Source organism: Chelonia mydas, chromosome 1 (assembly GCF_015237465.2).
Source record: "Chelonia mydas isolate rCheMyd1 chromosome 1, rCheMyd1.pri.v2, whole genome shotgun sequence".
Taxonomy (NCBI): Eukaryota; Metazoa; Chordata; order Testudines; family Cheloniidae; genus Chelonia; species Chelonia mydas.
In genome coordinates this window covers 264,081,616-264,107,131 of record NC_057849.1, presented here as the reverse complement: position 1 = coordinate 264,107,131, position 25,516 = coordinate 264,081,616, and the positions used below count along the sequence as shown (strand labels likewise).

Here is a 25,516-nt window from a genome sequence, read left to right as displayed (position 1 = left end):
GCTAATATGCTAACCAGGGTCTCAACCACGCACCCCAAAGCTGCAGACTTAACTGAAAACAGCTTAAGAAGTGCTCCTGTCTCCAGCACCCAGACACCCAGCTCCCAATGGAATCCGAACCCCAAATGAATCCGTTTTACTCGTGTAAAGCTTATACAGACTTTATATAAACTCATAAATTGTCCACCCTCTATAACACTGATAGAGAGTTCTGCACAGCTATTTGCTCCCCAGGTATTAATTATTTACTCTGGGTTAATTAATAAGCAAAAGTGATTTTATTAAGTATAAAAAGTAGGATTTAAATGGTTCCAAGTAATAACAGACAGAACAAAGTAAGTTACCAAGCAAAATAAAACAAAACATGCAAGTCTGAGCCTAATACATTAACAATCTGATTACAGATAAAATCTCACCCTCAGAGATGTTCCAATAAGCTTCTTTCACAGACTGGACTCCTTCCTAGTCTGGGCCCAATCCTTTTCCCTAGTATAGACCTTGTGCATTCCAGCTCAGGTGATAACTAGGAGATTTCTCATGACTGAAACCTCCTTGTTCCACCCCCTTATATAGCTTTGGCACAAGGCAGGAATCTTGGTGTCAGGTAAAAAACCGGTATCTCTCCACAGTCTCATTCTGCCTGCAGTTCACTGTATGTATCAGACACCTTTATCAGTTGTTCCAGTGTTTTGGGCATTATGCCTGGCAACATTCTAACCTTCATTTCTTGTTGTTTGTTTTTGTTTTGGTTTGGTTTGGTTTGGTTTTCCAATGAGATGGCACAACAGCTTTTACCTTCATTTTCTTATCTTTATCCCCCATCGTCAGCTCTGTCACAGACTCAGTTTTTGCTTTCATTGCTTCCGTGCTCTGGCAAGTCTCTTCCCCACTCCCGGAAATCCAGCATTCTTGGTGGTGAGTCCCTCTGTGCTGCCTGTTTGCTCTGTTTTCTAGGTACTGCTTTACTTGCCTGATAATTGCACTCTCTTCCTTGCTGTGGGTTTCACTAGACTGACTGCTGCGACCTTGTTTCATGTACTATGTGCCTGATAATAACATAAGTGGACTACATCTTTCTAAAACTAAGCTGGATCTTTATTAAGAGAACTATTTGCAGAGAAACTACACCTGCAGCTAGCATTCCAGCCATGTGTGCACAGACAAAGCTTGCTGGTGCCTCTTCCAAGTTCAAGGCATCTTCCAAGTTCCAGGCATCTTCCTACGCCTAGGGTATGTCTACAATTTAAGCTGGGGGTGTGATTCCCAGCTCAAGGACGTACAGCCACACTAGCGCTATTCTAAAAATGGAATGTGACTGTGGCAGCACGTGTGGTGGGATGCGCTAGCCGCCCTAGCACGTACCCGTCCCATCCAAGACCCTAGGTGGGTATTCAGGGCAGTTAGCAGAGCAGAAAACCTCCACTGTGGCCACAAAAAAGCTTCCCCAATTTTAAAGCCCAGAAAAGCAGATGCCATATATGTAGATGGTAGAACAAAAACTTTTTTGGAATCCAAGCATTTATATTTACATAAGGAAGGGCCTTTAATACTCTTCTATATCAGTGGTTCTCAACCAAGAGTCGGGGGGCCACGAGCAGGTTTCAGGGCATCCGCCAAAATAAACCAGAGAGTAGGGCCACTGTTAGACACACTGGGGCCTGGGGATGAAGCTGAAGCCTGAGCCTCACCACCCTGGGCTGAAGCCGAAGTTCGAACGCCTTAGCTTTGTGGGCCCTGTGGCACAGGGCCCCAGGCAATTGCTCTGCTTGCTACCCCCTAATGCCAGCCCTGGCTTTTAATCTACTGGATATGCAGAAAAAGAGTTGTTGTGGAATAGGCAGGCCCTGGAGTTTTTATAGCATGTTGGGGAGGGGGCCTCAGAAAGAAAAAGGTTGAGGACCCCTGTTCTATAGGATGCTGTCTTCTTTATATAAACTTCCCTTCTCCACCCCAGCTTATCTGCGTTTGATGGGGAGTAACCAGTCATTATATGAAACAGTCAGCTTTCATAGTCCTGGTTACTGCTACAGTTACCAAAAAAGTCTCTCCACTGCAAAAGTTTGACACAATTAGATATTTTACAATTTCCCTCTACTACAAGATTTTTTTCTTTCCCCTGACAGTGGTGCACTTTAATGAATCCCCAAATTCTGCTATTAGACACCTGTTGTGCTGGAGAAGCTATTGATTTCAGAAAACAATGAATCCAGCAAGCCCAGAGTTCATGTGTCCCTTTGACAGATAGAACCGTTATTATTTTCCATTTCCAAGTACTGAACCAATCTATTATTAATAATATTCTCTGTGACCTCACTGCCACAATAAATTCATGCAATAGTTCAGTTAGGGGAAACCAGATATGAATCTTACCCAGACATACCCAATGGAATAATAACTGATAGGCTTTTGGCAAAAGGCCATTGCTTCAAATATAATTATAAAAAGTTATCGAGCTGGGTTTGGACAATATTTGGACATAATATATTAAGTCGAGGCTTTCCCTTTTCCTGGGACTTCCTTTTGGAAGCATCAAACCTACAGTTTAATAAAAAGCCCTTCTTTATAAAAAACTCCTCATTCTCAAAGTAACTAGACCATATAGAGTCATCTCTGTAGTAATGAAGCATGAAGAATACAAATTAAAACTGAGTCTCATCCCCTTCCATAGAAAAACTCAGTAAAGGGGGTGGGGAATGAATACACCACTTCTCTGGCACTGACACCATGGAACATTAATTTCTTGGGGTGAGGAGTTAGCCATCACAGAAGGTGGCAGGAAGCATGGCCTCCTCATCATGCAGAGCCCAAGAATTAATTCTGGCTCCAACCCTGTGGATCTTGGAGAATCTGCATGGATGCCTGCCCCTTTGTACTTCTCCAACATTTCGCCTCCCCCAGTCCCATGGTCAGCTCAATAGCCGATTCAGTGATTCAGTTTCATACTGCTTCCTGCCTGTTCCAAGAACCTGTGTATTGGAAGTTACTACTGTCAATGGCAGTATTAGTATCCAGTGGATTTTTGGCAGGAAAATCCTCTGATGTTTTTTGAGTGGAGTACATGGGCTGCACAAGACATTCCTCAAGCCCCAAAGGATGGAGGAAATGCAGAGGGGCTGCATAAGCACCAGTCCCCTCCTTCCAACTTTCGTATCCACTTTGCATGAGTCCTATGTCTTGTGTCCATGTTAACAGCCATATTTAGGCTTGGCAGAATTTTATCTTTTTTTTTTTTAATATTTTGATGGATAATATTGATAACTTTAAGCATTTTTCTATATTTGATTTAAATTTTCACAGTTGTAGGAAATTATGAGGGGGCAACCACTGCGGGAGGCAGGCAATAATTATGTAATGTCAATAGACATTGAGGTTCAAAAAGTTAAAACTTTATAAATGTTAAAACAGATTAGAGAGACAAGGTGGGTGAAGTAATATGTTTTACTGGACCAACTTCTGTTGGTGAGAGACAAGCTGTCGAGAATACAAAGGGGACCAAAGTTGTCTCCCTTGCCAACAGAAGTTTATCCAATAAAAGATATTACTTCACCCACCTTGTCTCTTTAATACCCTGGGTATGGCTACAGCAACGCAGTATAAAACAGACTGTCACATGTCAAAATAAACAAAGTAAATATCTTAAACTGTAATAAGTTCTTAAGCAGCATTTTTCTTTCTTTGCCTAACTGTAAATTTTGATTATCAATGGAAATATTTTCCCATCAGTTTGTCTGTTACAGTGAAATCGACATTTACTGACATTTACAATAAGTATCTAATGCTTCCAAGCCTCATCATATTGAACAATCCTCTGCTAGGCTGATTCCCTTTTGGACACTTTTTCCATGTCTTTGATAAGCATCTTTGCAGTCCCTCTCTATAACAGCTGAAGGAAAGACAGGAAGCAGAGCTACTGGGCATCCAAAGGACCTTGCTAAGTAAAAAGAAAAGGAGTACTTGTGGCACCTTAGAGACTAACCCATTTATTTGAGCATAAGCTTTCGTTAGTCTCTAAGGTGCCACAAGTCCTCCTTGTCTTTTTGCGAATACAGACTAACATGGCTGTTACTCTGAAACTTGCTAAGTAAGTACCTCGGGTGATGGAGGGGCTGACATCACCTAGTGACACATGTGTCAGGGATTCCTCTCTGAAAAGGGGAATGTTTAAAGCCAGGGATGAAGTTGCAAAAGGCCGAATGGACACTTATTTCATTTAAAACCAGACTTACTTCATTTTAGCTTAAGACTATTATGAATCTAATTGATTTTAAAAACTAATTTAAGTTAAACCTATATAACTTACTTATCTAGACAAGGTCTTATGGAAATTTGTTGATTTCTCACTGATAGTCTTTACTTCCAGAAGATCCCCTGAGAGCTGTAGGTTTCGGGGGTGAGGAACCCTGCTTTCCATAAGTGGGCAGTCCAGAGGAAATTCCACAAGGACAGCATCACATAATTTCCTATGTCCTACATAGGCTGCTCCACTGTAGGGAATGTGGGGCTGGGCCACACGACCAAGCTATTCAGAATATCTGCTTCTTTTATCACCTCTCTAAAAGCTCACTAGTGTGTGATACATGAGAAATAGGTTATTTCCACAGCATCTGAGCTTCCCCACATTGCAAACAGATTCTGGTTTAAAAAAATAGATGGAAATTACAAGAATGGTAGCATTATTTACCAATCATCAGTAAGAATTAAAAAATAATAAATCCCTGAGCGTGTGTTGGTTGTTTAACTCCTCTGCTTCTTTAGGGGCTATTGGTCCCTCTTTGTATTTTGATTTTATTCTTGATTATATTCTTCTAATCACCAGGGCTTAGCAAATTTATATTCTGTATTCCTAAAATGCTCTGGTTCCTCTTCTCTGTTCTGTTCATTCCCTCTGGGGCACCTGGTATTGGTCACTGTCAGAAGACAGGATATTGGGGTAGATGGACCTTTGGGCTGACCCAGTATGACCATTCTTATGTTCTTATGTTCTCTGCTTATACACAATAATGTGAATTCAGATTCTAAGCACGTTTTCATGCTTCTAAATACAATGCTCACTCTTCATCTCTTTCAAGGCTTTGAAAAAGCCTCATTAGCATGCCCCTAATTTAGGAAGAGCAAGAGTCAGGTTCTCTCATTAATGCAAATTGCTTTGGGCAGTACTTAACTGCACATGCACTGTCTCAGCTCCTGATCATGTGATACTATAGTTATGGTTGACACAGCACTCCCATTTACAGTTGTTTTTAACTTTTAAATGAAAGGAGCCATTGGGCTGAAACCTCTCATGCACTCTCTCAGCTCAGAAGCAAATATGTCTGTAAAGTTTGTATGTAGTGTTTTAGCCGTATCGATCTCAGGGTATTAGAGAGACAAGGTGGGTGAGGTAATATCTCTTATTGGACCAACTTCTGTTGGTGAAAGAGAGAAGCTTTCAAGCTCACACAGAGCTCTTCTTCAGGTCTGGGAAATGTACTCGGAATGTCACAGGTAAATACAAGGTGGAGAAGATGTTTAGTTAATACATACAGTATTTCAAGGGACCATTCAAAGTGAATTGGAAGGGGCCACCCAAATACCCTGAGAGAACCCACTTCAATACAGAAATAAACCCCACTCCAACCTCATATCCCTAGCTGTCACCTTCCACCCCACACTGGAACCCATACAGGGAATCATCAAACTATAATCCATATTGTTTGGGACCATATCCTGAAAGAAATTTTTCCTGAACCGCCACCTCTGTCCTTTATTACAATTTATCCCTGATATCTTCTTCTCTATCTTCTCTAGTCATATGCCTTGCAAAGAGGTATATTAGTCCAAAGAAATTTGACCCAGTTAAGCTGATCAGAATGGGGGCTCTGGTGGGTTGGACCACCCATCCGGGATGCCATCTGATGTCCTCGGGTTTCACTGAGCCCGCCCGTTCCATAGCCTGGGCTTCCTCGCCCTGTTTTTGCTGTGCCAGGCCCTCAAGGCTTCACTAACACATGCACACAGGTACGGCCACACCCAGCTACAAACACAGACTGAAGTCAGCTCTGTGTGAGAGAGTTCAGCTCAGAGATTCACCCGGCACTCACGTGTATACCCTCTTTAGGGAGTTAACCCAAATTAATATTGTCTTGCAATATGTAGAAAAATCTGCACAGTGCAAGCTCATAAAAATCGCCCTCTCTCTCAATGTGGAGAGAGATATGCACAACTTCTTGCCCCCCGCCCCTCCCCCCATTATAAATTGCACAAACGGGATTATGTTATAAACAAGAAATAAATTTATTAACTATTTAAGTGATTATAAGGGATAGCAAGCAGATCAAAGCAGATTACCTTAGTAAATAAACAAAAACTGCAAACTGACCTTAACACACTGGATAGGTAGGATATAAATTAGCAAATTCTCACCCTCAGTGATAAACAGGCTGGCAGATCCTTAAGGCACAAGTTCCCTTGGCTTTCCCAGGTTTTCATACACAGGCTAAAAATCCTCTAGCCTATGACCATTACTTCCCCCAGTTCAGTCTTTGTTCCTCAGGTGTTTCCAGGTGTGGTGTTGTAGGGAGAGTGAGGTCACCCTGTAATGTCATTTTCCACCTTTTCTATCTTCTGACTTTCTGGAAAGCTCTTTTGCTGTGACCTGGGTTAAACAGTTCCCATTGTGTAGTGCTATCTCTGAGAGGTTTCTACTGTACACAGTTCCTGGAGTAATCCTTGTGCTTGTATCCATTTCCTCAATAAGCCATTAACATTGTTTGGCCTTTTTACTGTCATACCTGAAAGGCTGCTTGTGGACATGTTTCAGCAACACATACATAGTCAAACTTCATAACTTCACACATGGTGATAGCACACACAATCCAATGAGACATTACTGTCTAGCAGATCAAGACTTTTAGAATGACACCTCACAAGGCACACTTTGTATAAGAAATATTCTAAGTACATGACAGTGGTGAATATTGGGGTGTCGGAGTGTAACAGGGGCCAAAATTGACAGTCCTGCTTCCTGTCTGTCACTCTTCTCCCTCAGCCTCAGGGAGGAGGCGGACTCGGGTTTCAGTGCCTTGTGGGGCATACAGTGTACAATGGTGATGGCTGCAAACCCCATGGAGCTGGAAGGCTCTGATGATGTACATCCAAGCACTAAGTGATCAGGCAGGCACTTTTGCTGGGCTGAAAATGGGTAGCAGAACAGGCAAAAGGAAGATATTGCAGAACTGGCCTCACTCTTTGCAAAATACCTTAAAACTGGGTCCCTTCCACTCACAAAAGTAGAGGAAAGACTCTAATTTCTTCCACATTTTTCATTAATTGCTTGTGGAAAAAATCAGGCTTCAGTGAGTTTCTGTTTTAGATCTGGCAAGAACCAGTCTGTCCCCTTGTCAGACGCATCTGACAAGGACTTAATTTCCAAAAGGGCTATTTTTCACAATAATGCAAGTTGAAAAGAAAAGAAAACCCTTAATGCTTTATGTTGCAAAGTGAAACTGCACATTCCATCATAAAGTGTTTTTTTTAATATTTCCCCCCCTGATTTCCAGATGCAAAGCATGAACAAAATGTTTGCTATTTATGGATTGATTAAACGCATAGAATGTGAGTGAGGAAGTTAGTGATGTTTCAATTATTCTCTTTGCCAGATGTCTAGAAGTTAACAAAGCACCAGGCTCTGGGAGGGAGTTAATTTGCTCTAATCTCAATATACATTTAGGTCTATGGGGATTGATTTCCCCAGTTTTCTTTTTCAAAATAACTAAAATAAATTAATAGCCTTATTGTGTAAATTCCAAATAGTTTTTAATTCTTAAATTCACTAACTACGAAGCTAAACAGTTCCGAGCGCCACTAGAGGGAGCTTATATTGCTGAGAACTTGAAACGCCAGCTTCTTTTCCCAAAGAGATCAGTGAAAGATAATCATACAAAATAGCAGAAATAAAAAATGTTTATTATTTAACCCAGTATTTATCTTTGAAGTAAATTTCTAATCTTCTTCCCACCAACAAATAGCATCTGTTAATGCACACTGAAGTAAATTAAAAAGAAAGTGTGCTTACTTTTTGTTAAAAGCAAAATACTACATGAGTTTTATTAATGCATTGCAGTTTAACAGTCAATGCATTTGAACTGTTCACTTGCCACAGTGCTTCAGCCTTTCTCTCTTAAAAAACTTTAAAAATCATTTGCGATTATTTCTAAAACTTTTACTTTGCAGTGTGATCAAAGTGTAGCAGTATTGAAACCTTGCTATTAGGGAATCGTTTAGCACCATGAGTGTACATTGCAGTGTACAGCAACCACTCAAGGCTAATAATTATATGCTAATCATTAGGAAGACAGTGCTGTAAATGAATATGCCATTATGTAAGTATTGAGACCTTGCCAAAGAGTCCTGTTCCTACAGTCTTTTAGTGTAAAGGCACAGAGCAAAATCCAAACAGCACAAAGAGTATACACAGAGTCGGATTTGATGTGAATCAGCGGCAATCATATTAGAATCAAATCAGGCGTTCAGAGAAATGTTTGTAAAAGTGTAAACAGACTCAAATTTAGTCTGCTCTAAGGAGCTCCTCAGATCACACTTAAGTTATGGCACCCGTGAAAATCTTGGTTCTTGCGCACAGCCTGCCACAGGAACTTAGAGTGGGTGCATTGTCCCGCTTCTCCACCACCCCATAATCCTGGGCTTTCAAGGGACTGTTTTGGCCCTCAGCGCTGAGTAGAGCTCTTATGTGCCTGTAGCAGCCAGGATGAGCAGGATTGCCCCAAGTCACTACACCTAGAAAAACGCAGCCCATACCAACTGTCCCCAGAACTCCATGCACTGGGGGCACAGACCCGATGGGAGGGAAAAAAAGCAGCCTAGGAAATTTGTAAAATTTTCAGGTGATCTTTTTTTTTATATGCCAGATACAGGATGACTTCATGATTCATCTAAACAGGGCATCCCTACAACAGAATGTAATTAGTATCTGACTGTAACTCTTCTTTTTCAATTGTCAACTCAAAATGTTCAAACTTGGCTGCCTAAAATGAGGAACCCACAAGGGTTAAACACCTAAATTAGTGGCCTGATTTTCAGAGGTGCTTCAATGGGAGCTGCAAATCACTTTTTAATTTAGGTGCCTAAATATGAATTGAGCCATCCTTTAGCCACCCATGTTTGAAAATCGGGCATAGGCTCCTTTTACCCACAGAGATATTTGTCTCTATTATTGCAATCAGACAATACCTTTGCTTATACCTATGACCATTTATATATGATGTTTACTGTACATCTGACCAGACACAAATTGGTAAGTTAAATATAGTTCCTGATTTAATGTCACTGTGATGCAGACATGCACACTTATTTTATAACTACCCTGCTGCTGACTGAGTCAGTACCATCTCTGTAAGTGTCCTTCAACTTTGCACTCACAGATCTCAAAGTAATTGGTCTCCATTTCTCTTTCCCTTTTTAGATAGTCAGGCAGCAGGTGTTTGACCTTCTTTCACCTCACTGGCTGCTGACTCAAGTTGCTTCTCAAATTCTCATTACAAAATCCTCTTCCACCCTTACCAGAGCACATCCCACGTTTCAAACGCAAAGTCACGTGAACTGCTTCTTTTCTTTTTATTGAGTTGGTTCTGATCATCCCCTCCCACGGCAATGCCTACATGAGGAAATCTCTGCGAATCCCCTAAAGAGACACCCCCCCACAAAATATTCCTTTGGGGAATGGGAGGAAGATAAATTAACCAGATATGGCAAACCTGCAAAAAAAAAAAAAAAAAAGCAGAAATTGGGTTTGTTTTTGGCTTAATTGGCATGTGAGTTGGTTGTTGGCTAGTTTTTGGCTTGTGGCTTGTAGTTTGTTGCTTCTTTTTTTTGATCGGCTCCTGGCAAGCAGGGGCAAAGGGGAGAAGAGAGTCAGGGTGCACAGCGGGCCCACCACAGTCCCAGACTGCACGCCGGGGGGGGATCTAGTCACATAGAGTGTTGGGGTTCTTAGGGATTGGCTTGTTTTGGCCTTGTTTTGAAATGGGATTACCCTGATTTTTGGCTTATTGTGAAAGTCGGGGTGCTTATTTACCGCGTGAAAGTTGGCAAATGTGAAATTAACCCGTGAATAAGACAATGAAACAACCCTACCCCAACCCAAACAGAATGATTCCAGGGAAGCCAGAAAGGTTAGGACCATCGATGAGCATAGGTGCTGGAACACGGAGTGCGGGGTGCGGCACCCCCGTTCATGAGAGGTCCTTAGCCTTCACACTGGGGTTCCCCTCTTTCCACTCCTGGCAAAAGGCTCCATACACACAGCCACACAATCACGCTAGCCATGGCTGCCTGCACCCAACATCCCATCCCATTAGGGGCCTCAGCTGAAAATAAAACCTAGCTTAATGCTGATCCTTCCAAAAACATGCTCACACTCTACGGAATGACAAGAGATGTAGACAAGGTTGTGCTTTCTGGTAGCAGCACCTGCAGTTTGCTTCTAACACAACCCAAGTGTGAGCCCTGGTGCAGTGCTAAGGGGGCAAAAGTGCATCACTTACCCACATGCCTTCCCCCCCTCTGCGATTACCCTCCTGTTCCCCTTGCATGTGCAAAAGCCATCTTTTCCTTGTGGTTTTCCTAGTTAGGCAGCTGGCTGGGAAGAGATAATAAAGTCTGATGGAAGAAAGGCTGCACTATCTTCTGCAAATTCTTTCACTCAGAGGGATCAGAGAGGTCACTTGTGCATTAAAGACCTGATCCAAATTCCAGTGGAATCACTAGGAGTCTCACCAGTGACTTTAACAGGCCTTACAGCACCTTATCTCCCAATACATGAAGAACAAAAAAATCTCCCTAAGTGATATGAAATAGCGTTCTTGCTGAAACAGTTACCAGCCAATTCCTCGTTAGTATAGTGGTTAGTATCCCCGCCTGTCACGCGGGAGACCGGGGTTCAATTCCCCGACGGGGAGGCAAATATACCTTTTATTTCCTCTACTGCTTTATTTATTTAAGGTAAACAGAAACTAAAATATCCTTGCTACCTAGAAACGTTCATTTCTTTAATATTTTAAAGACGCTTTAATTCTTTTAAGTTTTCCTTTTTAAAGGGAAAAAAGACTAAAGCAGTGAACGTTTCGAAAATTCAACGTCTCCCCGTCGGGGAATCGAACCCCGGTCTCCCGCGTGACAGGCGGGGATACTTACCACTATACTAACGAGGAGCTGCGTACCAGCAGCCTGAAGATGCCTTCACTTGTAGCGCCCTAATCGGAACCGCCATCGCTCGCGAGCCCGCCGGAGCTGCCAGGGCGGACGCTGAGAGCCACGATGAGCGGCAGCGTTCCGGGCGCCGATACGGACGGAGCGGGTGAGGGCGCGGGGCTTGGAGAGGCAGGAGACTCAGGCGGCGAAGCACTGGGGGCTCTTCGTGGGAGCCCTGCGAAGGTCAGGTCAGAGGGCGCGGGGAGCGAGCGGAAGTGGAGCTGGTGGCCAGCGAGGCTGCTCGGTCGGGGAGGGGGCGGAGGATGTGGGAGGTGAGGCTAGTGGGGGGCACGGGGAGGTGAGGGAGTGGCGGTTGCTGCCGGGGATAGGTGGGGGGCTGCCGGTGGGAGGGGGCTGGTGCTGCTGCGCTCTAGGGGCTGGGCGGGGGCTGCTTGGGGAGGCTGCCGGGCTCGTCTCGCTCGCTCTGAGGCCACTGGTGCCTGCCCCGCCACGTGCCGGGAGGGCGAGGGGGAGTCTACATTGGCGGAGGTGCCTGTCCCGGGCCAGGCTGGGGGGTAAGGGGCCGTTCGGCGCCCTGGTCTCGAGGCTGCCGCGGGTCAGAGCCGGGAGTGGGAGGCGCGAGCGCCGCCGGGTCCGCTCGAGGCGACTGGACCGTTGCCGGCGAGGGGCGCCTTGCCACGCTCAGGGCGCGCGGGACAGAGGCAGTCACTGTCGGGCCGTGTCCCCAGCCCGCTCGCTCGCTGCGAGTTGGGACGCAGCGCGGTTGCGGGAGGAGCAGCCGTTAGCTTGTGGCGGTTGGTAATTTCTAACGCTGGGCGTTAGGGAGCTCAGCAGGACCTCGTGGCGCAACGGTAGCGCGTCTGACTCCAGATCAGAAGGCTGCGTGTTCGAATCACGTCGGGGTCAAATAAGCATTTTTTGGTTCTTTTCATTCCTTCTTTACTTCTGGTTCTTTAGCCTCCTACCCTGCATAACGCCCACCACCTCCCAGTCTTCCGGCCTGATCCGCTCCCTGGCATTACTGGTGCTCTGGGTGGGGACACAGCTACAAAACGGGGAGTGTCCCAGAGCAGGAGACCCGGCTCTCAGCATTTCTGTGACAAGAAACTGGGGGAGAAGGATTTTATGTAGTCAATAAAACGAAACCTGAAAACCCCCATTTCCTTTCCCCTGCCTCACATCGTGGCGTTAGTATCTCGCATTCACGCAGCTCCCTGCTGGGGCACCCAAGGGCGCATTAGTGAGGAGTGAACAGTTCAGAGAAGATTTGAGAGTGAGGAAGAGGTTACTCACCTTGTGCAGTAACTGCGGTTCCTTGAGAAGTGTGTCCCTGTGGGTGCTGGGTGCTCCACTCTAGGTGGCTTTGCATCTACCGATCTGAGGCGCACGGATACACCTGCAGTGAAGCACCCATAGAGACACTACTCAAAGAAGAAGAAAAGTTTAGTCACCTTGCGCACTAACGATGGTTTTTCGAGATGTGTCCCCCTTTGAGTGCTCCACTGTAGGTGTAGCTGCATCCCTGGCCCTCACATTGGGGATGCAAAGACACCTAGAGTGCAGCACCCATAGGGACATTAGCTGAAGAAGAATCAATATTTCCGGTAAAGCTACATTTTCCGGAGAAGGGTTGTTTTGGCAGGCCACATCTCAGCCACCACTTTAGCATGGTTTGGTTTGGTTTGGTTAGCTGGCTTTGTCCATTAAAATTATGAATGGTACCTGAATACTGCTAACTGCAAAAATAATAACTTTAAGGCACTGATGTTGTAAACTTATAGAGCAAAGACATACTCCTTGGGCGTCCAAGCCTGGAGAACTATCCAGCCACACCAGTACCTTAAAGGTTTTGCCTGACAATAAATAAAAATTGTTCTGACCAAATCGTGATGCCTTGCAGTTATTATACTGCAGAATATACTCATCCATGAGTAAGGCTATGATTTAGTCCCGGGTATTTTTAGTAAAAGTCATGGACAGGTCATGGGCAATAAACAAAAATTCATGGCCCATGACCTATCCATGACTTATACCCCTGATTAAATCTTCGGCGAGGGGGCCACTACTGGGGGGAGGTGGGGTACGTCTGGGGAGGCCACTACTGTGGGGAGCCGGGGGCAGCGGCACCAACTGCCGGGGACCTCTGAGCAGCGGCTGCTCTAGCCACCCTGGGAACACTGCTGGGGGCCACCGACAGCGGCTGCTGCCAAGGGTCGTCAACAGCGGCTTCTCCAGCCACCCCGGGACTGCTGCCGGGGGCCACCAAGAGCAGCTGCTCTTCCCCCCCCGGGACCACTACTCAGGCAGTCCCTGGGGCCAGCCATACTGCTCACTGCTCGGGCAGTCCCCAGGACCACCCGTGCAGTGGCTGGTGCATTTGGCCCCAAGCCCACTCCAGCAGCGGCTGGTACAGCTGGCTGCGGGGACGCCCAAGTGACTGGCTGTGGAGCTACTTCAGCAACAGCTGGTGTGGCTGAACCCAGGGCCGCCTGAACAGCTGGGATCAGCCAAACTGGCCACCACAGAAGTCACAGAGGTTGCGGAAAGTCACGGAATCCATGACCTCCATGACAAACGTGAAGCCCTATCCGTGAGCCCCAAAATAAATTGTCTTGGGTGTAGAGTATCTGTGAGTCAACATTCTGATTTTACATTATTTGTATAATTTTTACTTTTTATCCAGATGGAAGAAAACATTCCTGAGACTGATTATTATGTGAAAATAAAATAAAATGTACATATGTGATTGAGTCATTTAAATTCCTGGAGTTAAATCATTTAAATTCCTGTGTTGTCTCTTTATATGTTTAGTATGAAAATAGAATCCTACAGCCAAACATTGCAAGTTGATTGACCACTTTTCACTTATCAGTACTTTAAAACATATCTAACATCAGACAGTCTGATACTAGTTAATTCATAACAGTATTGTCTTTCAGGTTTTATGCATCAGATTGGCCAAATCAGCATTTGTTTTCTAAATCAATTAGAATGGAAGAGATATAGGCCCTGATTTAGCAAAGCATTTCAGTGCATGGTTATTTAAGCACTTAGTCACATGCTTAACCAAGCACATGAGTTCATCACTATTTAGCTTCAATGGAACTACTTGTGCTTAAGGAAAAGTGCTTAGCTGACTCAGGGCCATAGTGAATGATTATTGCTGCACTAACATAATAGTAAAGATCACATCAGATAAAATTGTTATTATTTATTTATTTATTTAGAGTGTGTATGAAAGTATTTTTTTAAAACATATTTAAAAGACTTGGTCCTTGTGCCAAAGATCTTACTATTTAAATTAGATAAATATTATATAACGACAGCAATAGGCACACATGAAAGTGAGAAGATATTCTCAAGAAAGAGCTAGCAGGGTAGGTAAAAAAAGTGATTTTTTTTTCAATTTGTAAAGGGATTTGTTTGTAAGAAGAGAGGCAAGGAGCTTGGCACACAGGAAGCAGGAGGCTGTTTCAACTACAGAAAGTGGCATAAAAGAAGATGGGAAGCAAAGAAAAGAAAGGGAGTTTTAAGGGCTGGGTGTGGGGGTGGGGTAAATGAGAGCAAATATGTAGGAAGGGAACTGTGTTGTAAAGAGTCTTGAAGATTGTCATAAATATAAAGGGAAGGGTAACCACCTTTCTGTATACAGTGCTATAAAATCCCTCCTGGCCAGAGGCAAAGTCCTTTTACCTGTAAAGGGTTAAGAAGCTCAGGTAACCTGGCTGGCACCTGACCCAAAATGACCTATGAGGGGACAAGATACTTTCAGATCTGGAGGGGCAGGGAAAGGCTTTTGTCTGTCTGTGTGATACCTTTGCCAGGAACAGATCAAGGATGCAAGCCCTCCAATTCCTGTAAAGCTAGTAAGTAATCCAGCTAGAAAGTGCGTTAGGTTTGCTTTGTTTTGGCTTGTGAAATTCGCTGTGCTGGAGGAAATGTGTATTCCTGTTTTTGTGTCTTTTTGTAACTTAAGGTTTTGCCTAGAGGGATTCTCTATGTTTTGAATCTGACTGCCTGTAAGATTATCTTCCATTCTGACCTTACAGAGTTGTTCTCTTATCTTTTTCTGTTCTTCTAATAAAGTTCTGGTTTTTAAGAATCTGACTGGGTTTTTTGGGTCTTAAAAATCCAAGACTGGTCTGTGCTCATCTTGTTTATTCTCAAGCCTCCCCAGGAAAGGGGGTATAAGGGCTTGGGGGGGATATTTTGGGGAAATAGGAACTCCAAGTGGTCCTTTCCCTGATTGTTTGTTAAATCACTTGGTGGTGGCAGCGTTTATTTAATCCAAGGGCAAAGACTTTGTGCCTTGGGGAAGTTTTAATCTAAGTTGGTAGAAATAAGCTTAGGGGGTCTTTCATGCAGGTCCCCACATCTGTACCCTAGAGTTCAGAGTGGGGAAAGAACCCTGACAAAGATGAACAAAAGAAGATTGAATTTGGAGTGAAAGTAGAAAGTTAACAAAGGCATTTCAGGCATTGATAACGTTAGAGGGGTGTGACAGGCAGATGATTTCAAAGCAGCCTTTGGATGGATTTTAGTGGGAGATACCAAAGGCAAGAAGTCCACGGAGGAGAAAGTTACAGTAGCCAAGGCCACATCTACACTACCCACCGGATCGGCGGGTAGTGATCGATCTATCGGAGATCGATTTATCGTGTCTAGTGTAGATGCGATAAATCGATCCCCGAACACTCTGCCGTTGACTCCGGAACTCCACCACGGCGAGAGGCAGAAGCAGAGTTGATGGGGGAGTGGCGGCCATTGATCCCGTGCTGCGACAACCCGAAGTAAGTGATTCTAAGTCAATCTAAGATATGTCGACTTCAGCTATGCTATTCTCGTAGCTGAAGTTGCGTATCTTAGATCGATCCCCCCCCTTCCCCCCCCCCCAGTGTAGACCAGGCCCAAGACATGAGATGATCAAGACAAGAACTAAGATTTTAGCAACTGGGATAGAAAGGATAACATTTAATGAAGTTATAAAGGAGGAAATTACAAGATTTGGTGACAGCCTGGATGGTGAGGAAGGAGAAAGAGGTGTCAAAGATAAGAATAAGGTTTCAGGCTTAGGTACAGAGAAAATTGTTTGGTATCATTCAAACAATGACAGAAAAGAATGAGATAAGAGGTTTGGGTGAGTTTTAGATCTACATCAGTCAGGTGGTATCATAGAAATTAAGTTACTGAAATTAGCAATGTTCTGTGTGTCTTGCTTTGAAAATAATTGTCTCTTCTTCTTCTAAACACTAAAGACCTGGAAATCTACTCCAGAAACATAAGGAGGAATATCAAATCAGGTGCATATTCTGCTAGAAGCTTCCCATCAACTCCAGTCCTGAGAAAGTCCTTCTGTTTCATCTCCCAAGCATGTTGTCTCTGTCAATGAAAAGGAGATAGATATAGGGAACAGCCAAATCGGCATGTATCTCTCTAACACCCTCCTGATAGCTTAGTATGAGTGCTGCTGCAAGCATTATTATCTTCTGCTAGGTGCCCTCCATTACATATACTGGGGTGTCATTCACTGGCTATTACAGAGGTGACATTTTCAGGGGGTTGCAAGTTTTTCAAAGAGATTGACGTTTTAACAACACAGCATTATATTATGTCATTGGCGTGGGTTGTTCCATATGAGTTTATACTTCTCATTGTGATACAAGAAAATTTGGGGAGTGGCCTGTTTACAGCTGATTGTTGGCAAAGGTAGTATAATTTAAAAAATGTGATTGTATTTTTGATAATTGTAAGTGCATTCCCCCAGAGGCATAGACAATTGGCGCACTTCTTAAATCTGAAAAAAATAAATAAAATAGATGAAATCTACCTAAATCTGTCAACCAATTTGTCTACCTTCTTCATGCCAGTGAGCCCCTTCTTTACAAAGTCAGACTTTTGACTTTCCCTAGGTTTCTAAACTTTTGTCTGTACTAGACTAATAGTCATGGAAAGTCTATCCAGCTTTGTGTTCCCTTTAACAATACAATAGATCCTCTCTCCAAAAGAACCATGTCTAAATAGCTATCTGTCTATATCTCACACTGCTGTACCTAGGATTGCCAGGTGTCCAGTTTTCGACCAGAACGCCCGGTCAAAAAGGGACCCTGGCGGTTCCAGTCAGCATTGCTTACCAGGCCGTTAGAAGTGCCCCAAGTGCCGGCTCTGCAGCTCCCATTGGCCGGGAACTGCAGGCAATGGAAGCTGCAGGCGCGGCGCCTGCGGATGGGGCAATGCACAGAGCTGCCTGACCACGCTTCTGCATAGGAGCTGGAGGGGGGACATGCTGCTGCTTCCGGGAGCTGCCTGAGATAAGAACCACCCAGCCCCTGCACCCCTGCCCTCTGCCCCACCCTCTGAACCTCTTGATCCCATGCAGGAGCCCCCTCCTGCACACCAAATCCCTAATCCTTGGCCCCACACCAGAGCCTGCACCCCCAGCCAGAGCCCTCATCTCCCCCGCACATCCACCCCCCTGCCCCAGCCCGGAACCCCCTCCCACACCCTGAATCCCTCATTTCTGGCCCTACCCTGAAACCCACATCCCCAGCCCAGAGCCCATACCCCCTCCCACACCACAACCCCCTGCCTCAGCCCAGAGTCCCCTCCCATACTTCAAACCCCTCTGCTCCACCCCCCCAGCCCGGAACCCCCTCCTGCACCCCAAACCTCTCATCCCTGGCCCAACTCCAGAGCCTGCACCCCAGCCAGAGCCCTCACCCGCATCCCAACCCCCTGCCTCAGCCCAGAGCCCCCTCCCGCACCCTGAACTCATTTCTGGCCCCACCCTGAAGCCCTCACCCCCAGCCGGAGTCCTCACCCCCTCCTGCACCCTAACCCCCTGCCCCAGTCCAGTGAAAAGGAGTGAGTGAGTGATGATGCGGGGCGGGGGGGGGGAAGGGGTGGAGTGAGCAGGGGCAGGGCCTCGGAGAAGGGGTGGGGCAGAGCCTTGGAAATGAGCAGGGCAGGGCAAGGGTGTTCAGTTTTGTGTGAGTAGAAAGTTGGCAACCCTAGCTGTACCTTGCCAGGCCTGCAACTTCATGGCCATGTCAAGGCACATTCAGTCCAAGGGATATGTACTTCTGCAGCTAACGTGCAGCCGGTTGACATCTGGAGGGCCTACTCTCCTTCAAAAGGTTATGACAAACTCACACTGAAGTGGGAGAATGGGGCCCCAGGAGATTTATTAGGTGGCCGCACAGAACTCTTTTGAAAACATTTACAAAGGATTACTGCTTGGACTCAGCCCCATGGCAAAAATCAAGTTTGGCCTATTGGCATTAGCTTTTACCAAGAATGGAGACATCCCACAGCATATGTTGTATCTTTGAAGAAGAGATAATTGTGTGCCTGTAATTGTTGTTCTCTGAAGATATACTGCCATTTAGAACAAAGCCCTTACGCTCACCTCTTTTGAGGTTGGGGTCTATAATTCTGTTACTCTTCCCCAAATTTTATTACATTAAAACTCTTGTTTATATAGGAACTATTGCTTGGGAACACGTATGGTGGCTATATCCCCCTGCTGTAGCTAACAGCTTTGGAACATTAAACTAAGGAAGTTTCTGTCTGCTCTTGTGCTGGGAACACACACTTGAATGGTGATCCAGTACAGTGTTTCTCAACCTTTTTGATATAGGGACCGGCTTGTTGTTTTCCTAAACTGTTTCAGGGAAATCTCAGGGACCGCCACTAGTCTACAGACCAGTTGTTGAGAAACACGGAAATTCTAGTACACGTGTAACATCTTCACAAAACAACAATTATAGATAATCTTTTTTATAAAATGGTATATGGGATGAATTTGCAAACATTTATGAAAGTGAGAGATGACTAGGACTAGCTGAAGGTTGGCATAGTGTGAGCAAGTCCTCTGAACTAACTGATACTAGTCCATAGCTTCTCTGGAATGGAGACTGCATGTTGTGCCAGACTACAAGGTAGACAAATATCCCCTAGGAACTAAGGTGAAACCACAAAGCACATGTCATTTGTGACCAGATCTAAACGTGTGTCCTAAGAATGGAGGTGTTAATGTATTGTAGCTATCAACCTGAAAAACTTATTGTATACATTTTTGTTGTTATATTAATATGGAGACAAATATTTCTGTAAGCTGGAAAAAAATCTAATAAATGACCCCTTAAGCTTACAATAGTAGTTTTATAGATGGTGACTAGAATTTCTGAGTTATTGTTTGTATATTATCAAGTTTAAACTCACATCTGGAAATGATTCAGCATGGAAAACTATAAAGTAACCATTTTTTACATCATTTCTAACCGTCAGTTCACTCAAAGTAGGAACTGATACTTCTATTTTCAGTTTTCATTCACTTAGGGCTGTGTCTGTCAAAATGCCAGTAGCAAAAAAGTTTAAAATATTAATACAATTCAGTTGTGATTTTTTTTTTCATACGAGTAAATGACCATTTGAGAATTTTTATGCTTGAGTAAAACAGATTAGGCAAATTCAGCCATGGAGTAACTCTGTTTTAATTAACGGAGTTACACCATTGATGAATTTGGCCCACGATAGTGAGATATGTTTCTTTCATATTACTTTGCAAACTCAATTTCAAGTGTATTAAAAAATGAACCTTCTGATGAGAAAACTAGAATTATGTACAAGCAATTTTTTCATTTTTCCTCTTTCATTCACTCAGGAACATGGAAAAGCAATGTGATTTAACTAAGTATAATTACAGTGTACAATTATGATTAGGCAACTGTTTCTCTTATTCCCATCTTCTGTTGCATACTTGGCAAATATCTTTATTTTCTTTGCGAAACCTTGTCATGGATTAAATTAAAATTCAGTTTATGTTTTTTAAAGTTGTGTTTTAGATAAAGGGATTTCCATTTTAATGTCTAAATCTTATAAATCAAGGTGGGTTTTTTTAAATCACATTCTTAACATTTAAATTTAAATGCTTTTAAAAAGGAGCTTCAAATTTAAATGTTAATGGTGGGTGAGTCTAATCTTTTATTGGACCAACTTCTGTTGGTGAGACAGACAAGCTTTCTCTTATACAGAGCTCTTCTGCATTTATTGTTATCTTTACTTTGCACTTAGAGTTAAATATGAAAAAATACCTTTAAAATTTCAACATCCAAAAATCTCCATTGGAAATGCATTCTGAATCATCTTTTAATACACAAACTTAGAAAGTAAAAATCTTACATTACAATGCAACATGAAATGTACTTTTTGTTTTTATTCACAATGCTATAGAACAAGGGTCATCAATAAAGCAGAGGAAGCTCCCACTAAACTCAAGATTTGAGATTATTTAAAAGCTAGTCAGCCTCGGCCCATTCGCATCAAAGAAAAGTCTTTGACTGGAAATCTCTTCTCACATTCTGGAAAGCTGAGGAATTCGGGTAATTTGGAAGGGTCCTGTACAGAAAGTATTTTTGGCTTCTGCTTTCAACAGATTTCACATTTTTAGGCAGGCTTACAGTAACTTTTCAGCAGTTGAAAATGGACACAATCTCACACTTGTATCTCTCTCCTCTTTTCCTCTTCTTACTAGCATATGTCTTGACAATAGGTAAAATACAACTACCTGTCTCTCAGGTAGGGACAGTGGAGAATGTGATTATTACTGATTCAACCCTTGAGAAGCAGAACTCACTGGTAGATACAAATTTAGCCTTAATTTCAAATAAGGTAATGCTTCACAAAAGGTGTCACCAGCCAATAGCTTTGCATTCAATACTCTATAGGATACGAGTTAGCTAATAAACCATACTGGCAGTTTTTTCCTATAAAAACATTGGAAGCAGGGGTCCCTTTGGGCTGGCTTGTAGTGACTTGGTACGTTTTTCTAGCTACCGTCTGTTACTCCAGAATCTAAGTTCTCATTTAAAAAAAAATAAGGGCCAGGTCCTCAGGTGGACCTGACCTTTAATCCAAGAAGTAGCCACAGGCCTACAAGGCCTCCAGTATAAATTATAATAGAGGCTGGAGATTCTGGACATATCACCTACTAGTCTTTCTCTATCTCTGGCATGCCTCTAAACACCCATTACACCTAGGAGATGTAGAGCTGGCTATACCATCATCATGCCATCCAGGGATTCCCCTGTACAAGATGCACCTCAGGGGCCAAGGATCTGGCCCTAAGGACTTGTCTACATGAGGAAGTTTTACTGGTATGCATTAGAATGTGATTTAAAGTGCTATAGTTATACCTGTATAACACCCCATGTGGACACTCTTATTGCAGTAGAAGAGTACCTTTTTCCAATTTAGCTTATATTGCCTTCTGAGTAGTTTAAGCTAAACCAAAAAAGCCACTTTTATCCCAGAATAAAGGGCATGTCTACAGGCACTACAGTAGCACAGGAATTTTTCCTTTGAGATAGGTAATCCACCTACCCGAGCAGCAGTACCTAGGTCAAGAGAGGAATTTTTCTATCAGTCTAAATGTGTCTACACCAGTGGTTAAATTGACTTAAATATGGCACTCAGGGGTCTGAATTTTTCACACCCCCGAGTGATGTATCTAGGTTGATCTAAATTTTAAGTGTAAACCAGGGATGAGTCCCTACATGGGGGAATTATACCAGTATAACTATAATGGTTTAACCATACTGGTATAATTATACCAATATAACTGGTATAATTATAGTGTACTAGTCTACACTTAAAAGTTAGGCCAACATTGCAACATTATTCACTGGTGTGAAAAGTCTATGTTTCTTTTGACATAGTTACCATCATTTGTGGAGGTGGTGTTCCTACACCAATGGAAAAAAAACAATGGCCTTTCGGTGTAGGCTGCATCTATGCTACAGGGTAATGCCAGAGTAGCTACAGTCTCTGTAGCATAGATATACCCTGGAAAAAATCTTTTGTGCAGGCAATCCCTTAGCCTCTAGTTACTATGGTTGGGGAAATAACCTTCAAATTGTAAATTGAGTGTAAACCAATGCAGTGATGTCTACCAGAGTCTATGTCTACACTGCCACTGCAGTTCCCGGGTATGAACAGCAATGCACACCAAAGTGTTGCACTGTAACTCCCCTGTATGAATGCTGTGAGCGTGAACTGGACAGGTCCTAGTGCGCAATAATGTAGTGCTTCATCTACATGGAGGAGTTACAGTGCAGCACTGTGGTGTTCACTGCTGTTCACATCCCCATAGTCCAAACTGTGGAGCAGTGTAGACAAGACCTGAGTCTGCAGATCGTCTGTAATAATAGCCCTGAGAGGTGTGACGTTTGCCTATTGACCACAATACAGTGTTAACATGGAAGTATAACAATTACAAGTGTCAACATTTTTAACTATTTCACTGTTGGAGGAAGCACACACAAAAAAGAGAGGACCGATCATATTATGAAAATATGCACAGTCTAGTATGAGAAGCAGCTTAATCCTGCTTAGGGGCAGCAGGGGAAACTAAACTTGAGATCTTAAATACAGAAATCCTGTTATTGTCTGCATAGACTTTCAATAGTATCAATGGCACTTGTTGTAAGACTGGGGGTTTTCACTGATGGCTTTGATCAACATTTTCCAAAGATGATTCTCTCCTTGCAAGTTTTTAAGCAGTGTAACTCTGTTGACATCAGTTGAATTATTCCTGGTTTACACTAGTGTAAGACCAGAACTAGCTTTCCGACACAGCTTTTGTGCAGTATGCTCTGTTCTGCTGCCTTCTTATCTCAGAGTTAGATGTAAGTCAGTAGTGCTGTGTTTATGTATGCTTACAGTTTTTGAAGCACTTTTAGGTTGTTCTGGATGAAAGATACTATTTACATTTTGAATTATTAATTTTAAATTGGGGCAGGGGTTCTCTTTTTCTTAAGCATTTCCAAGACACCCATTATGTGGTATCGAACCTGCATGAACCTTGGTTGAGGTTTAATAAAGCATATGGTATCTGATTTGTTTCATGCAACCATGGAAATGGATGACAGTGGTCAACGTACCTTTGTTTTAGAAATACTTGCTTAAAGTGCTGTCAATAAGGAAAAACAGTCTCCATCCTCAATTCAATTAATTCTCTTACAAACTGACCTGATAATGTACTTAATTCTGTAATCCTACTTGCTCTGTGACACTCTTTCCTCAATAGATGTGAAATTATTAAGAATGAAGAATCATAGTTCATTAATGGTTATTTGCACTGCAAGGTAACTGAAGTTCCCAAGCTAGCTTCAGCACTGATCCACCACTGGCAGAAAATCTGTCCAGGGTGGAGGTGTGATGGTGTAAGAAGTATTCAAAACTCCTTCTGTAAAGGGAGCTCTTAGCTGCCCAGCCCAGCCCCCAAAGTAGCTGTTGCTAGGGGGGGAGGAATCACGGACAGGGCAGTCTCTGATTCAGAAGTCTATACAGAGGTTTCCAAGTTTCAACGGCAATTTAAAACTGACTGCTCTCGGGAACCCCAGAGGAAAACTGGGGGTATAAACATTGCCTGTCACCCCTGGAATGAATCCACCAGGGTGCAGCAGCCATCACTAGTTTTGGGAAGTGCAATTTTGGAAAAAACTGTAAAAAAAACTGATTTAAATTTTCACCACGGGTGGCGGACATCATAAGCCAGGGGAGGCTAAACCTTCCCTAATCCAGGTTGTGGCCTCACCCTGACGCCCCACCCTCATTCCCTTGAAGCCAGTGAGATCTGAGATTATAAGAACATAAGAATGGCCATACTGGGTCAGACCAAAGGTCCATCCAGCCCAGTATCCTGTCTACCCACAGTGGCTAATGCCAGGTTCCCCAGAGGGAGTGAACCTAACGGGTAATGATCAAGTGATCTCTCTCCTGCCATCCATCTCCACCCTCTGACAGAGGCTACGGACACCATTCCTCACCCATGCTGGCTAACAGCCATTAATGGATTTAACCTCCATTAATTGATCTAGTTCTCTTTTAAACCATTATAGTCCTAGCCTTCACAACCTCCTCAGGCAAGGAGTTCCACAGGTTGACTGTGCACAGTGTGAAGAACTTCCTTTTATTTGTTTTAAACCTGCTGCCCATTAATTTCATCCAGCGGTCTGGAGCTCAGGGTTCACTGCCCCAAGGACCTTGCAATCTAAGGTCCCAATCCTGCAACCTGTTCCTCAAGGGCACGCTCCTGCGCTCATGGGGAAGTTGTGGTATCGGGACTCAAGTAATGGCCAATGTCCGTTTCAAACTCTGCAATATACTAGAAGGGATTTCTTTCTTTACTTTTTTATATACTATTCACAGCTTCTAATGGCAAGGGCAATGTCTTGGCTGGATTTTATTCTCTCCGCCCAATCAGTACCCAGATCAAAGATGTTTCCTGAAGAGTCCAGGAGGGCCAGGCCCGCGGGTGAGAAGGCACTTCACACTGCCTCTGACAGTGACAGTTTTTAAAAAGTATTTTGTTGTGTGGGGCTGATCGCGCCACTGGGGCTGGCTTCAGACGACCTGCCGCGGGACCACGCGACCAATGGGAGATTTCACGCCGGGTTCTAGGAAGCTCTTAAATGTCTCACTGAAACACAGGGAGTAAAACCCTCTGTGCTCCCCTCCCAGAGAGCGGAGAGAGCGACCACAGCAGAGTCGGGCAATTCCTCCCCAGCCAGGGAGTCTCGCCCCTGCCCCTCTCCGGCAGCAAAGACCTCGACCTCCTGTTTCTATGGGCGGGAGGCTCATGTGGTGCTAATGAGGAAGCTTTAGGCAATTAGCAGCGGCGGCAGGACCTCGCTTCCTGCTCTCCTGAGGGAGGCGTCTGGATCATGGCACCTCCCCGCCTGGGGGAGGGAGACGGCACAACGCCAACGCCTCTCCCGCCTGAGCCGAATTTAAACTGCGTTACTACTCCTCGCGCAAAGCACTAATGCTGGTCGAACCCTTGCGCCGCTCCCTCCTCTAGCCCGCAGCCAATAGCAGCCCCACTTCGTGACTCGGCCGGCCAATCCAGACACGCTTTATTGGAGGTTGGGTGAAGCTCTCGCCGAGCGCGCTGCGAGTTGTTGGGTTCATTCCGCTGGGCAGGGGAGGCGATTCTCCAACCCCCCTCCCCCTTTGTTGGTGCCTCTCCCGGGAGAGCGGCAGAGGCCGGCGATGCCCGAGTTCCTGGCGGACCCGTGGGTGCTGACCAAGGAGAAGCTGAAGAGCGAGCTCATCGCCAACAATGTGAGCCTGCCGGGCGGCGAGCAGCGCAAGGACGTGTATGTGCAGCTCTATCTGCAGCACCTCACCGCCCGCAACGCGCCCGCCGCGCTCGCCCAGCCCGACTTCTCCAGCGACGAGGAGAGGGAGCCCACCCCGCTCGGCGCCAGAAGCAGAGGAGGAGCCGCCCCCGGCCGGGTAGGAGACC

At 44.4% G+C, this 25,516-nt stretch overlaps 1 protein-coding gene and 3 non-coding genes across 23 annotated transcripts in view; 3 read left to right on the top strand and 1 right to left on the bottom strand.

Moving 5' to 3' along the window:
• The first annotated feature begins 10,883 nt into the window (after positions 1-10,883).
• Positions 10,884-10,955, top strand: TRNAD-GUC. Its single transcript has one exon. It is a non-coding gene; the product is annotated as a tRNA-Asp (tRNA).
• A 180-nt stretch (positions 10,956-11,135) lies between these two features.
• On the bottom strand, positions 11,136-11,207 carry TRNAD-GUC. Its single transcript has one exon. It is a non-coding gene; the product is annotated as a tRNA-Asp (tRNA).
• Positions 11,208-11,217: 10 nt separating this feature from the next.
• TMPO (thymopoietin) overlaps positions 11,218-25,516 on the top strand; it is a 60,445-nt gene continuing 46,146 nt past the window's right edge. For 16 of the 20 annotated variants that reach the window (XM_037884654.2, XM_037884645.2, XM_043545633.1 and 13 more), the window contains exon 1: positions 18,976-25,506. In XM_037884654.2, coding sequence (XP_037740582.1) covers positions 25,261-25,506 — 246 coding nt within the window. In that variant the 5' untranslated portion in view covers positions 18,976-25,260. Of the gene's footprint in view, positions 11,431-18,975; positions 25,507-25,516 lie in introns of those variants that run through there. The other 4 variants (XM_043545646.1, XM_043545628.1, XM_043545618.1 and 1 more) reach the window with 2 other exon arrangements.
• On the top strand, positions 12,043-12,114 carry TRNAW-CCA. The gene has a single exon. It is a non-coding gene; the product is annotated as a tRNA-Trp (tRNA).